At 41.9% G+C, this 12,604-nt stretch overlaps 1 protein-coding gene and 1 long non-coding RNA gene across 6 annotated transcripts in view; both read right to left on the reverse strand.

Annotated features, from left to right (window-relative positions):
• The window catches only part of LOC26531121 (uncharacterized), a 191,748-nt gene that overhangs the window by 31,021 nt on the left and 148,123 nt on the right, over window positions 1-12,604 (reverse strand). For all 5 annotated transcript variants that reach the window (XR_004303045.2, XR_004303044.2, XR_011417406.1 and 2 more), the window contains one exon: window positions 12,092-12,138. This is a non-coding gene — a long non-coding RNA (uncharacterized lncRNA). The remainder of the gene's footprint in view (window positions 1-12,091; window positions 12,139-12,604) is intronic.
• LOC6634809 (uncharacterized) lies at window positions 3,901-5,097 on the reverse strand. The gene has a single exon (XM_002057886.4). The coding sequence runs from the start codon at window positions 4,998-5,000 to the stop codon at window positions 3,975-3,977; it is 1,026 nt and encodes a 341-aa protein (XP_002057922.1). The 5' UTR covers window positions 5,001-5,097; the 3' UTR covers window positions 3,901-3,974.

Here is a 12,604-nt window from a genome sequence, read left to right on the forward strand (position 1 = left end):
TATAGTTTTCTTAAGATAATAAAGAAAGTAGTTATTCCAGCTACTTATACTTAGGTATATAGGTGTTCATGTGTGTGAGAGTAAATGTATTTTAGGCTCCAATTTCAAACCCAAAAACTATAAATACACCTCTAAGACCCATTGACCTTGGAGAAGCGAAAAACCTGCGTTATAAACAATATTTCTCTTGTTTTCTTGAGCCTTAACTAATTGCTTAAAGGCACTAAGTAGCGCCACTTTTAAGATACATCCTTGGATTGTTGGCAGGCGCCTTCTACTATAGCAGGATTGCATCACAACAAGTTGATAGAAAAAGTGCCTTATCAAATGCTGCCTATACTGGGTATACTCTAGTCAAGCAGAGCCAGCTAATGCATTCGAAACTTGTTGCCATTTTTTGAGATGAGACACGTCATTTGTCATTTATCTGCGGCCTTTTAGCGTTTGGCTTAATTGACTTCTTCTACAGCGTCTACGAACAGAAATTGCTGTGCCCATAGAATGGAATAGAATAGAACTTTGAAGTCGGCCAGGCATCATCTTTTTAAGCAGCCATGTGTTATGGCCAATACCAATTGGCCATAGCGCGGAACATTTAGCTTCATTACGTCAAACCATTTCAAGTCTTAACCATGGAGCGAAGCTCGCTGTTCGCGTTCGAGTTCGCGTTCGCTCTTCTGGCACTGCAGAACCGTTTTAATTAGATGTAACCATAATAAATCAACAACAATCTTTGTCTGTGGGTATACATATATATATCATCTGTGTGTGTGTGTGTGTGTGTGCGTGTGTGTGTGGAGCGTGAGCCCAGGACACTTTTTTTGTTCCCATAAGCCACAAGACAAATGACGAGTCCAAGACCAAACCAACAACAACAACAACAACAATCTTGGAGATTCTCTGCAGTTGTTGTTGCCTTCGGTGGATAATGCCGGCTGAACAACAGCTGAGCAACTGTTGAGCAAATGAGCACCTGACATGCGAGACGCCACTTTGGCAAAAATCTTTACAAACTCATGAGTGCGGAGCCAATCCTGAACACAGTTAGCTGGGCAATGTTGGGGAAACACTTAAGAATTAAATTGGGAAATATTAAGTCATTAGACTCCAAGAGAGTTCCTCACATCAGACAATCGTTTTTTTGCGAGAATCAAGCTGTTAAGAACGTTTAAGGATGACGCACAAAGAGTAATTGAAAAATTGAATGCTCTCCAGACAGACGGTTAGACAGAGAGACGTATGAACTGGACAAGTTGTCAGAGAAAGAAAGAGCAAATTATAAGTTCATATCAATGTATAAAAGACGACGCAAGAACAAGTGAATTTTAAAAAGAAAGGAGAGAGAGAGAGGGAGAAAAGAGAAAAATATAAAGATAAAGACACAGTGGACATGGAGGCAGACAAAAGAGATAGAGAGAGATAAAGACAGACGGAAATGGTTGAAGGAAAAAATACAGAGAAATAAAGTATTAAAGAAGAGCTATAGATAGTGGTGAGATGGAGAAGGAAAGAAACGAAGGCAGAGAAATAAAGAGGCATAAGAAAGTTCGGGAGTAAGAAACAGATATAGGAAAGTTAAAAGAGTTAGTAAGAGTGAGAGGAGAGAAAGACAGAGAGAGCGAAAGAGAAAAAGAGGGAGTGAGATACAAATAGAGAGGCAGTGAGAAACAGGGAAACAATGAAACAGTAAGAAAACTAAAATGTAAGAGAAGCAAATGAATGATACTGATTCAACCTATAGAGCTAAGTAAATGATATAGTGGTTTGATATTTAAAGTAGCTTAAATGTTATTATAGAAGCAGGACAGAGAGATCGTATTCAATTGCCAAGATTTGCGAATGCGCATTTGCAATTCGTTGCCGCTTGCTCTGGCAAATGATGCACAGTTTTTGCGGTTCCAATAGATTTATAAATATATCTTTATGCATTTAGTAGTTATGTCTTAGCTTTAGGGCATCAGTCAGGCAGTTAGTTAGGCAGGAGCATCTAATCGCGTGCAATTGCAATTTGATTTGGTGGCATCTAATGACACAGATTATGCAGCGATATAAGCCAATGATATGGAGCAGCCAGCTCTTTGGGCTAGTTGGCCAAAATGCTGCCGCTTTTGTTCTTGTTGTTGCTGCTGTTTTTTTTTTTTTTTTGTTTTGGCTTTAAGCTGAGTTTAACCCACATTCGTGGCGCGTTGCTAGCTACCATTTGACAAACGCCTGAGCGCAATGCAAATTGCAGTCAGCCCCCCTCCCTGCTGTCGCCCTCTCTCCCTCTCGCCCTCTCACTCTCTCTGTATGTACCTCTCGCTATATCTCTCTCTTTCAGAGCGCTGTCTGCAATGTGCGCAGCGCATGCAATTTTCTTGAAACCCTACAACATTACACTTGGACTTGAACTTGCGAATTTGCTAGACGACGAATCAAGCCAACACCAACATGCAGCAGCAGCAGAAGCAGCAACATGCAGCAGCGGCAGCAACACCACCAACGCCAGCAGCAATCAGCGGCAAGTGAATGAGCTTAAATTGTCCATGGCTGGCAGAGCGTGCGTTGGTGAGGGGGGTGTCTGCGGTGTGTGTTGCCGTGTTGCAGCTGCATAAGCCGCACAGCTTAGACGTTGGCTGGCCGACTGCCTGCCCGGCTGGCTGGCTGCTTACCTGACTTGCCAGATTGTTGCATGTTGTTGCCTGAACGCCCTCAGTACGTTATTATGCGGCTGTTATTGTTGCAACTAGTTGTTGTTACTATTGTTGTTGTTGTTGTTGTCTGGTCGCTCGTCTGTGGAGCATCAAGGCACTGGGGCAGCGAGGCATCAAGTTCGCAACGGGCGACAGCCAGCACGCATACCCAGCAATTGCTGGAGCTGGCAGGCGATAGGCGGCAGGCGGCAGGCGGGAAGCGGGTAGCGGCATGCGGATGAGGCTAAGTTAGAGACTAAGACGGATGCAGAGCAACCGCAGTTACTTTGGTTAGGCACACACACACACACACACACAAACACTCATACGAGTTGCTTAGACAAGCCTCAATTAAGTTGCAATTGCAGTTGCTGCTGCCTGTTGCTGCCTGCTGCCTGTTGCTGCCTGCTGCCTGTTGCTGCCTGCTGCCTGTTGCTGCTGTGCAGCGTTGGCGGCGTAGGAATTTTGCTCGTTGCTGCCCACGCGCGCTGCTGCCGCTGCTGTTGCTGATAAAGTCCAAAATGATGTACTACCTTCTGCTGGTGGTTTGTTGTTTGTGTCTTAGTTTTAAGCAGCAGCACACAACAGGAGCGCAGCGCGGGCACCTTAACGGGCCCCAAAAAGGCAACAATATGTAAGAGCCACAGTCGAAAGATACAAGTATGATAAAAATAGGCTATATAAGGTATATTAAAAGCGATCTCTTCTAACTAACACACTTAATGATTGAGGAACTGCAAGCGCTTGGTAGCTGCAACTTTTTAGGGTTGTCATCTCACACTCTTACACAAAACTTTATGGTTTAACATTTCAAGGATCTCTCTGAAAATACAGTTAAGAGGTGTTTCACACTTTTCGCAGAATCCACCCCGACTGAGCGGAAAATGCATCTCAATAATTTTTAGATAAAGTTTCAAGTATCAACTGGACTGCTTCAAATTTCTTTGAAGCGCAAGTGTGAAATAAGCAAGAAACTTTTTGTTTAGCATGCGATCTTAGTGTAAATTCATGAGAAATGTCCTTGTCAATTTTTGATGCCGAAAGTCTAATGGTGAAATATTTAACAGGCAGTTTAGCTGCAAGCTACATTTTGGCAGCCAGATGCATGTTATAGTTGAAGATATGCAAAGTAAAACAATTGCGAGACAATATGACAACATGGTGAGGCAGTTGTTAATGTTAACAGGAGCTTTTGATAAACTGGCTAAATGAACTTTAATAGACTGAGTTGTTAACTATTCGATTGATTTTTATTAACCAAATGTTATACCAAGTGTTATGTAAAGAATCTACCAATGGTTCCTATAGGTCGACCTGGTTTGAGATTGAGGATTGAAGACGATTGCTGGCTCTCAGACCAGTTTCATGCTCGATGCTGGAAAAGCGTCGTATCATCTCCTTGCGCAAATCACTTGCATATTCCTTTAGCTCCTCGATCTCAGAGTGGAATTCGCGCAGCTCGTAACGCAGCTGGCGGCTGGTTAGAAATGTATTACTGTACCTCATCGCCTTGGCCTTGTGGGCGCTGATGACGCGATTTGCCTCCGCTTTGGAGAGCTTTATCTCGATCAGCTGATTATAGCGCTGCTTGCAAACGGGCAGCTCCTCGGCGACAAGCCGGCTCCAATCCTGATACTGATGTGTTATGGAGCCCAGTTTGCGCACCCGTCGATTCTCCTGGCAGAGCTGATTGCGCATCTTGTTTAGCAGACCGCGCATTAGGCGATAATTGCAGATCAACTCGTCGATCTCGCATTGAAGCTGATGATGGGCATGCTGGAGATTGCGCACCTCCAGCTGTTCTTCACAGTTGAGCGGATCCTTTTGGGCATCGGGCAGCGGCAGCTCTTTATCCGCCAGCTTTTCCTGATCTGGGCTGGAATCCTTTTTGATCTTGGCTGACTTCACTCTGCACTGCTTAAATTCGAATACCCCGAGCTCCGGAATCGGTGTCGCCGATGTTTCCGGCTCCTGCTCGGTGGAGTAGTCCGAGATGTCCAGTTCCATTTGGGCCTCTTTGCGCTGCTTGATCACCAGCTGCATTTGCTCGATGCGTCGTATTAGGCAATCCAAATCTCCAACCAGCAGCATGGTGCGATCCTCGTCGTCGGTGCGATCCTCACTTAACAGCTGATCGAAGCTCAGCTCCTGCTCCTCCTCCTCGTCGTTGGCCGTGAAGCTGACCTCGTCGTCATAATGAAAGATCTCGATTTTGCGACAACGCACCCGATGGCTCAACAAATCCATATAATCGACGGGCACCTTGTCGCAGTCCCCCAGTCGCTCGATGATCTTATCCTCTGAATCCTCAACCGTTATTGTAGTCATTTTGTCTTTATTTTTAAATCTCGTTTTCTATATATGTATATATGTATCGCTAGTTTTGTGTGTTGTCTATGACTGAAATTTAAATTATGCTTGCTCTAGTGCTGAAAATATTGTGACAAGCCATTTCATATTGGGTTGCTTTGATGCCTTGCCTAAAGATTCTGTTTATTCCCTTTTCAACAAACGTACACAGCATATATATATTTTATTTCAGTTTATGCGTTGTTTGACGCTTGTAATTCCCAAGAAGTTCAAGCTTCGAAGAGGGGAACAATCTAGACAGACAATTCCCTAATTTGTTGATGGCCAACCTGGTTGTTTTTTGTTTATAATAGTTATATAAATAATAAGAAATATTCAGTTCGAGCTAGAAGGGCTTACAATTAGCATCAACAGCCATGTCAGAAGATTTGTATCAATTCAAATTCAAACAAGTCTCTCCGACCGTATCGGACCACTATATCACATAAATTCCATAGTCCATAGAAAGTTATGTTTTAGCAAAATGTTCGGACAATATTTTCGAAGCTATTTTCTTTGAACTCAGCAATTAGGAGTTTCCATATTCCACAATGCATAAAAGGTTATTAAATCTTATGATAACTTTATGATTTTCAATTTTTTACAGACAACAATTTGGTCAGTTGCGAAATGTAAGAGAGTAGCGTTTGAGTATATGCCTAATATATTTGCCCTACACATGCTGTCAGGTCCTTCCACCCGTAAATCCTATTTACTGGACGCAATTGTCGCAGCATTTTAGCCCCAATTTCCCCACCGAAACAGTTCAATTACCCGCTTAGCTCAGCTGAGTGCGCTCCTGTGCTGTGACTCGGGCTGATAAGAAAATTTATGGTTAGCCAGTTGCTGTGGCGGCATAATTGCGCACCCACATACACAAGCACATGCACATGCACATGCACATGCAGAGGTCGGGGGCCCGTGGGCTTTGGCGTGTGTCTCAGCTGGAGTGGATGGAGTCCATGTCTGCACGGGGCCTGTTGGTGCTGCTTCTGCCAGCTCTTTGCATATGCTCCAGCCGCCGAGCAGAGTCTGGCCACGTTTGGGCCAGTTGACTTTGTTTACCCGCAAGTTGTAATTTTCTGCGAAACCATCAGCAGCCGCAGAATTGCTTTCTGCTGCCGTCGCCGTCGCTGATAAGTCCCGCTTCTGATGCTGATGCTTCTCTGTCGCTTCTCGCTGCGTTCTTTCTTGCTTTCTGTTTTTTTTTTGTTTTTTGTTTTTTAACCATCCAGCGCAGGTATTTGTGGCATTGCAATTGGGCATCGGGCATCGGTTTGGCTGCGGTTTGAGATTTACTTTGCCTAGCTCTTGCTAATTGCTTTTCAAGATTTCGGGGCTAGGGCATACGACACGAGTGCCCGCCGTCTTGTACAATATAATGTGCTGCTACTCCTTGGGCCACCGTTTCCCGCCAGTGCTGTGCATCTGTTGACAGGCTTTTAAGTGCGCTGAGCGCGCTGTCACACTGTGGAATTTCGCGGGCCTCGACAAATCCAGTGCTAGACGGCCTGGCCACTTGACCAGCCAAATGGGGTCACTCGGCTGACTACCCCGCCCAAGGGAATGAGCTCTACTGTTGACTGACAACTGTCTTCACGTCACTTGCTGCACTTTCTCAATGCGGCGCTAAGAATTTTGGATGAGTTAATTAAGTTCGCAGTCTCGACATGCGTATGTACATATACACTTAGTTATTGAAAATGTGGCAGGATGAAATTATGGACTGTAGTCGGGGCGCAGGGACTTTCATTTATCCATTGTTGACCATACGTTAACAGATGGACAGAATAAATGCATTAAAAGAAGCTTTTGCTAGGTAAAGAGCACCTCTAATGCATAGTAACACTCCGGGAATTGTTACTATCACGAAAAAAGAACCTTTTTGAATATACATTCATACATACATACATACACATACATATAAACATTCATACATATATACATACATACATACATACATACATACATACATACATACATACATACATACATACATACATACATACATACATACATACATACATACACATACATACATACATACATACATACATACATACATACATCCATCCATACATACATACATACATATACACATACATATGTAAATATGTACATACATACATACATACATATGTACATATTTACATACAAAAAAAACACAAGCAACAAAAAAAACAAAATTAAAAAAAAAAAAACGACACTACTAGCTAAACATGGAAAATTGCGGAGCCTACTTGAATTATTGAGAATCGAGGAGTAGAGCACTAGGTGGAAGTTTTATTTAAATTTGCAGCAAAGCGACAAAAAAGCTTGGTCTGATTTTGGTATTACAAAAATTATCATGTATGCATACATATATTCATAAATACATACATACATGCATGCATACACCAACACACACACACGTCCACACACATAAACACAACATTATTTTTGGTCAATATTCATGTAAAAATGTATTGAGGTATTCTTAAAAAATCCAATGTAGACAGAGTTCAAGATTTCCCATCCCCCATAACTTGGCCAAATCTCATTCGATTTTCACAAAGTTTGGGTCTTTGTTCATGGTTTGTCCTCTAGATCAATTTGACATTAAAATCTGGCAAACAGTATGCCTGTCTTTAGGTTTTGTCTGATCTGCTTCAAACTTATTTTTTTAGCTCTACATAAGAACTTGCTAGTGAGCATATAAATATGCATCAAGGCTTCGATCTGATAAATTGTCGGCAACATGAAACACAAGTTTTTTATATAAAAATAAAATGTCACTGGCGCCAGAGCAGGGACCAATGACTAGCCTCTAATTTTCTCGAGTTGTCAATTGACAACTTAACTCAGGGAATATGCATTAAGGAGTTGATTAAGTAAGCCATAAGCACATAGCAAAGAAATTTGACAGGGGACGGGAATAGCCTCCCATTTTCTAGCAGATGGAATGGGCAGCTCATTGTGGGCTCTGATATGTGCAAACTCATAGTCCGGCAGAGTCGAGCTGTACTTTTGGGTTCTCACTAATCTGTTAAGAGCTTCTTTTTCAATTCCAGTTCGTGGGTAACTACTACCACAGGGGATAGATGAAAAAGCAAGAAGCTAGAACTGTACCGCTAAAGCGCCTAATCACATTATGAGCGTGGAACTGGGACCCCAACAGACCCCACCCAGAGTATCGTAGTATCGCATCGGAGCCAAGCTAGTGGTTCAACAGACGAGCTTGTGAACTCGCAGCTAGCTCTGGTCATGCAGGAAGTTCAAGTGCGAGAGAAATGCCCATGACATGTGCGATTGTGAGTTATGTACTGACTGACTGACTGACTCGGACTCGGTAAGTTCAACCTGAGCTGTGGGCAAATAGCAAAAACGAGTAGCAAAATGCAATATACATTAGATATACTTAGAACGAGGCTATAGAAAATTACGATTTATGTAACAAGTTGAAGAATCCGAGCGCATTTATTTCCGCATCTCCAGCCAAGCCAGCTGGCAGAAAGAAAAATATAGTTATATTTATATATATATATAAAAGAAAGAAGAGAAAAAATAAAACAGCTGAGATGGGAACGACTAGGTGCAGAAGGAGGGATTGTTGAATCGCTCGTAATAGTCGGTAAGTCAGTCAGTCATTCATTCAGACAGATTGACTTGAAGACGGGCAGACGCGATAGACAGTCGTCGAGTCAGTTATTAAATGTGACCATAAGAAACACAAACAGAAAAGCGTCCAGCGAAGATCGGAGCAAAAGTTATTACATAACTGGCAAAGACGTCAACGCCGACAGAGGATGGGTTCCAGTTGGGTGCGGGGCAAAAAATGGGAAGTCGGCTGGCTTGTAGACTTATAAAAATCATAGCACTCTGTGCAAAGCGTAAAAGCAAAGAATTATAATTTTCCAATCAACTGATAAATTTTTAATGATGCAACTTGTGACGATTACCAGAGAGAGAGATGCAGAGATGGAGAGAGATGGAGAGAGCCGAGGAAAATGTTGTACAAAGTGCATGCTGGAATTTTAGACGCTGGCTCATTGCATTCGCTGCGGCATCGGACATGTGTAAGAAACATTCCCATAGGTGTGATTGCTGGCGCGCAAGAACAAGTAAAACACCAAATTACTGTTACTGGGCAGCAGTAAATGGCGGGACACGGGACACGGGACACGGGCGGGTTTTTGTCTAATGCACTCGACTGCTGGCCATTGGCCGGGACTCTCGTTGCGGACCACAGAGTCGCCGTGATCGATGATGAGCTGATGATGCGGTTGACTGGCCACAGAGTGCAGCCATCGAACAACCTCCGATGCTGACACTGACGCTGATGTCGACTCTACCGTCCGCCGTCCACCGGCCACTGTCCGCCGTCGGGCTGTCCCGTGTCCACTGTCAGTTGTCAGTTGTCGCTTTCGCACTTGCTTAGCTGCACGCTGACCACGACAGATTTCTCATGCAAATAACAAACAGCGCCTGGATGCTGTATGTGTGCTCGGAGCTGGGCACGGACTTGCAAGGCATTGACTCGCATCATGCGCTTGTCAACTCTGAACATGCTGCAAAGCTGCTTTGGCACACAATGGCCAGCTACATTATGCATTAGTTACTTAGTTAAATACTCAAGGGAAGCGGCCAATGCATTAGCAATGCAGAATGAGTCTAGAGAGAGTTCGGCTAAAGAGTTTGCTTGCCGCCAGCCGATCGACTCCATGAGCTAATTTTAAAAATCTTTGAATTGAATATGAGCATGACTGGGTTTTGTGTTAAAAAGACCTAGAATATTCCAAATTTACTTGGGTAGTACGTGATTACGATATGAAACTAATTTTAACTAATTTCATAGATAGCTGAAAGTAAGTATAGTTGAGTATGAGTATACGAATGCATATTTCGTCTAAATATTGTGCTTATATTAGCTAGAATATTCCCAATAATCTACTTACTAAGGAAGATAAGCTCAAACGGCGCCCGAGCAGGGATCATCAGCTAATAATTTTAAGGAATTTCTATGCTTTATATGCATTTAAATGATTCATAAATACAAACATATAATCATATATATTTCACTTGTGTCTTCCATAGAAGTCTCAAAATTACAAAATTTATGCGCCAGCTCCTAGATGCGAACCTCAACCCAGCTGATTGAATCCTTATTCTGCTGGGTTTCTTCAGATAATGACAAATTTATCATATAGGCTGTTCGCTTGGAAAGTTTTTGTATATAAATAATAGCATATGGGTCTATCGGCCTTGCGGTACATAATCCGCAGGAAGAGTCATTATTGGCACCAAATATGATAAATCAACTGTTGACTTGGGGACGCGGGGACTTGGCACTGGCCATTGGCTGGCAACCCTCGGGCGTTGCGTTGCGAATATAACAACAACAACAAGAACAACAGACAAAAAAAAATAAATAATAATAGAAAAGGAACAACTTTTACGCAAGTCGTCGAGACAGACAAGAGACACCGTAAGACAATCACCTAAACGATGAGACGGACGTTGCCAGGTTTGCTGCCATTAGATGGGTAGATGATCTTGGCCAAGTTAGCGCGTAGCCGATGGCCAATTGCACATATTTAAGCGCAAAATACGACAGTTATTATTGTTGTTGTTGTTGTTGTTGCTGTTGCAATTGCAATTGCTGATCATCGAAGCGCAATCAATTAATTGACAAAGCACATTGATCGAGTCGAAGACCCAAGCGATGAATCCTCCTCGGCGATCAACTTTTTATAACAGCAAACAAGCCGTTTGTTGTTGCTGTTGTTGTTGCAGTCGGGTGTGCTGGGCTGCTGTAAGTAATTGAAAAATAAAAGAAAATGCGCGAAAATCGCAACGCATTAGCCGACATCATGCAAGGGGCCGAAGCGTGCGAACAATTTGGCCGTCGATTCGTTGCGCCTTTTGGCCAGAACCGCACAGCCAGAGAGACTTGTGCGCCGGGACTGGCCAGCGACTCGATTCTCATTCGTTCGTTCTTGCAGTTTAAGCCATTTGCATTTTGCATTTCTTGCAATTTGTATGCGTGCAGCGTGGAACGTGGAGTGCGGCATGAAATACGCGTTGCCCATTTGGCGCCTCGCACAGACACCTGAGACGTTGCGAGTCTCAAGCCGCTGGAGTGGCCCCTGGCCAGCCTAGACGCTGCACGATCCACCAAATGAAAATATAAACTTTAAATTTCCTTATTAAATAACGGTTGCCAAAGCGGCGTGCATAAAAAATATATATACATAGGCATAAGCCTAAGCACAAGCCGAAGCATTCAAGCCTAAGCATTCAAGCCACATGGAACTGAACTCCACTCATGGCAAACTCTTTCAGACGCAGGTGCTTTCCATATTGCGTTACCTCTCTCTCTGGCTAACCCCCCAGCAACACCCCTTGCCTGATCAATGCATCAGTGAGAAACTACTATTCATAATTGTTAGATTGCCAACGTGTCATAGCGCAAATGCGTGTGCAAATAAATCAGTCGAGAGACTTTAATTTTAGCCAAACACCTTGTCCCAGCTCGGGCGCCATTACACAAAAACAACTTTTTTCTCTCTCAATATTACTTGATATACTAGTCTGTTTATGATAAAATCTTGTTCGAATGTTAGAAGCATAAAGCTGCTTTCAATCGCCGAGAGAGGTCAAAATATCTGCAAAAGCAACAAAGTTTTTCCAACAATACAAGTTAGACACAAGCTTCCATAGTTTTCAAATAGACTAACATATTGTGGACTATCCTGTATTGGATGTTGGTCATTTTAAATGTATTTTAAAGAATAAAGAAAGAAATGTATTTAATATAAATTAATATAAAAAAAATTTAGTTTTTATGTCTTAAGACTCTTTGGCTTTGGCAATCTATTTATTTTGCTTTAATCCTGTCCTGTCAGGACAAGAAAATTTTAGCTTTCTGTCTGGCTTGAATTTTGCAAATATTCAACATTTTTATATATATTATTTAATTTGTAATTTTGCCCAAGGAAAAGAAGCACACATTAACATCTAGTTTTCTAGCGTAATATATAAATATATATTTTTTTTTTTTAATTATAATTAAATCAATATTCTTGACTTACATGTGCGTAAATAATTGTATTGAAGTCCATAAAGTCCAAGGAGCATGCTGAAATTAAAGAACGATATTTTTGAAAACATTTCTCAATATTAATTCAAGTGTTCATAAGTAAATAAATAAGTACAGTTAGCATAGCATGAATATATGATTCAGTTTATGTAGCTTATTAAGTTTCTATCCACTCGCAGCTTCTGTTGGGTTGCGACATCAGCTATCTATATAGATATCTATATTTTCTGATATCATTGATTTTATACATTTTTAAATTTTAACATTTTGTTGTAAAATATTTGTTCTGGTGCTCACTTTTAATATCATTTTTATGAACTTGCTGCAGTTGTTTGATGTCTGAAGTGCTATAAAAGTTGAAGAGTATTTTGTCGTTCAGGCTAGGCTACACAAAATATGTAAATTGATTATATATTTTTTTTTATGGAGCTTATTGAAAGAATTTGCATGCGTCATTCAATAAAATTGACAATATATCTTAGTCTATTATGTTGCTTTATTTTTC

Source organism: Drosophila virilis, chromosome X, assembly GCF_030788295.1.
Source record: "Drosophila virilis strain 15010-1051.87 chromosome X, Dvir_AGI_RSII-ME, whole genome shotgun sequence".
NCBI lineage: Eukaryota > Metazoa > Arthropoda > Insecta > Diptera > Drosophilidae > Drosophila > Drosophila virilis.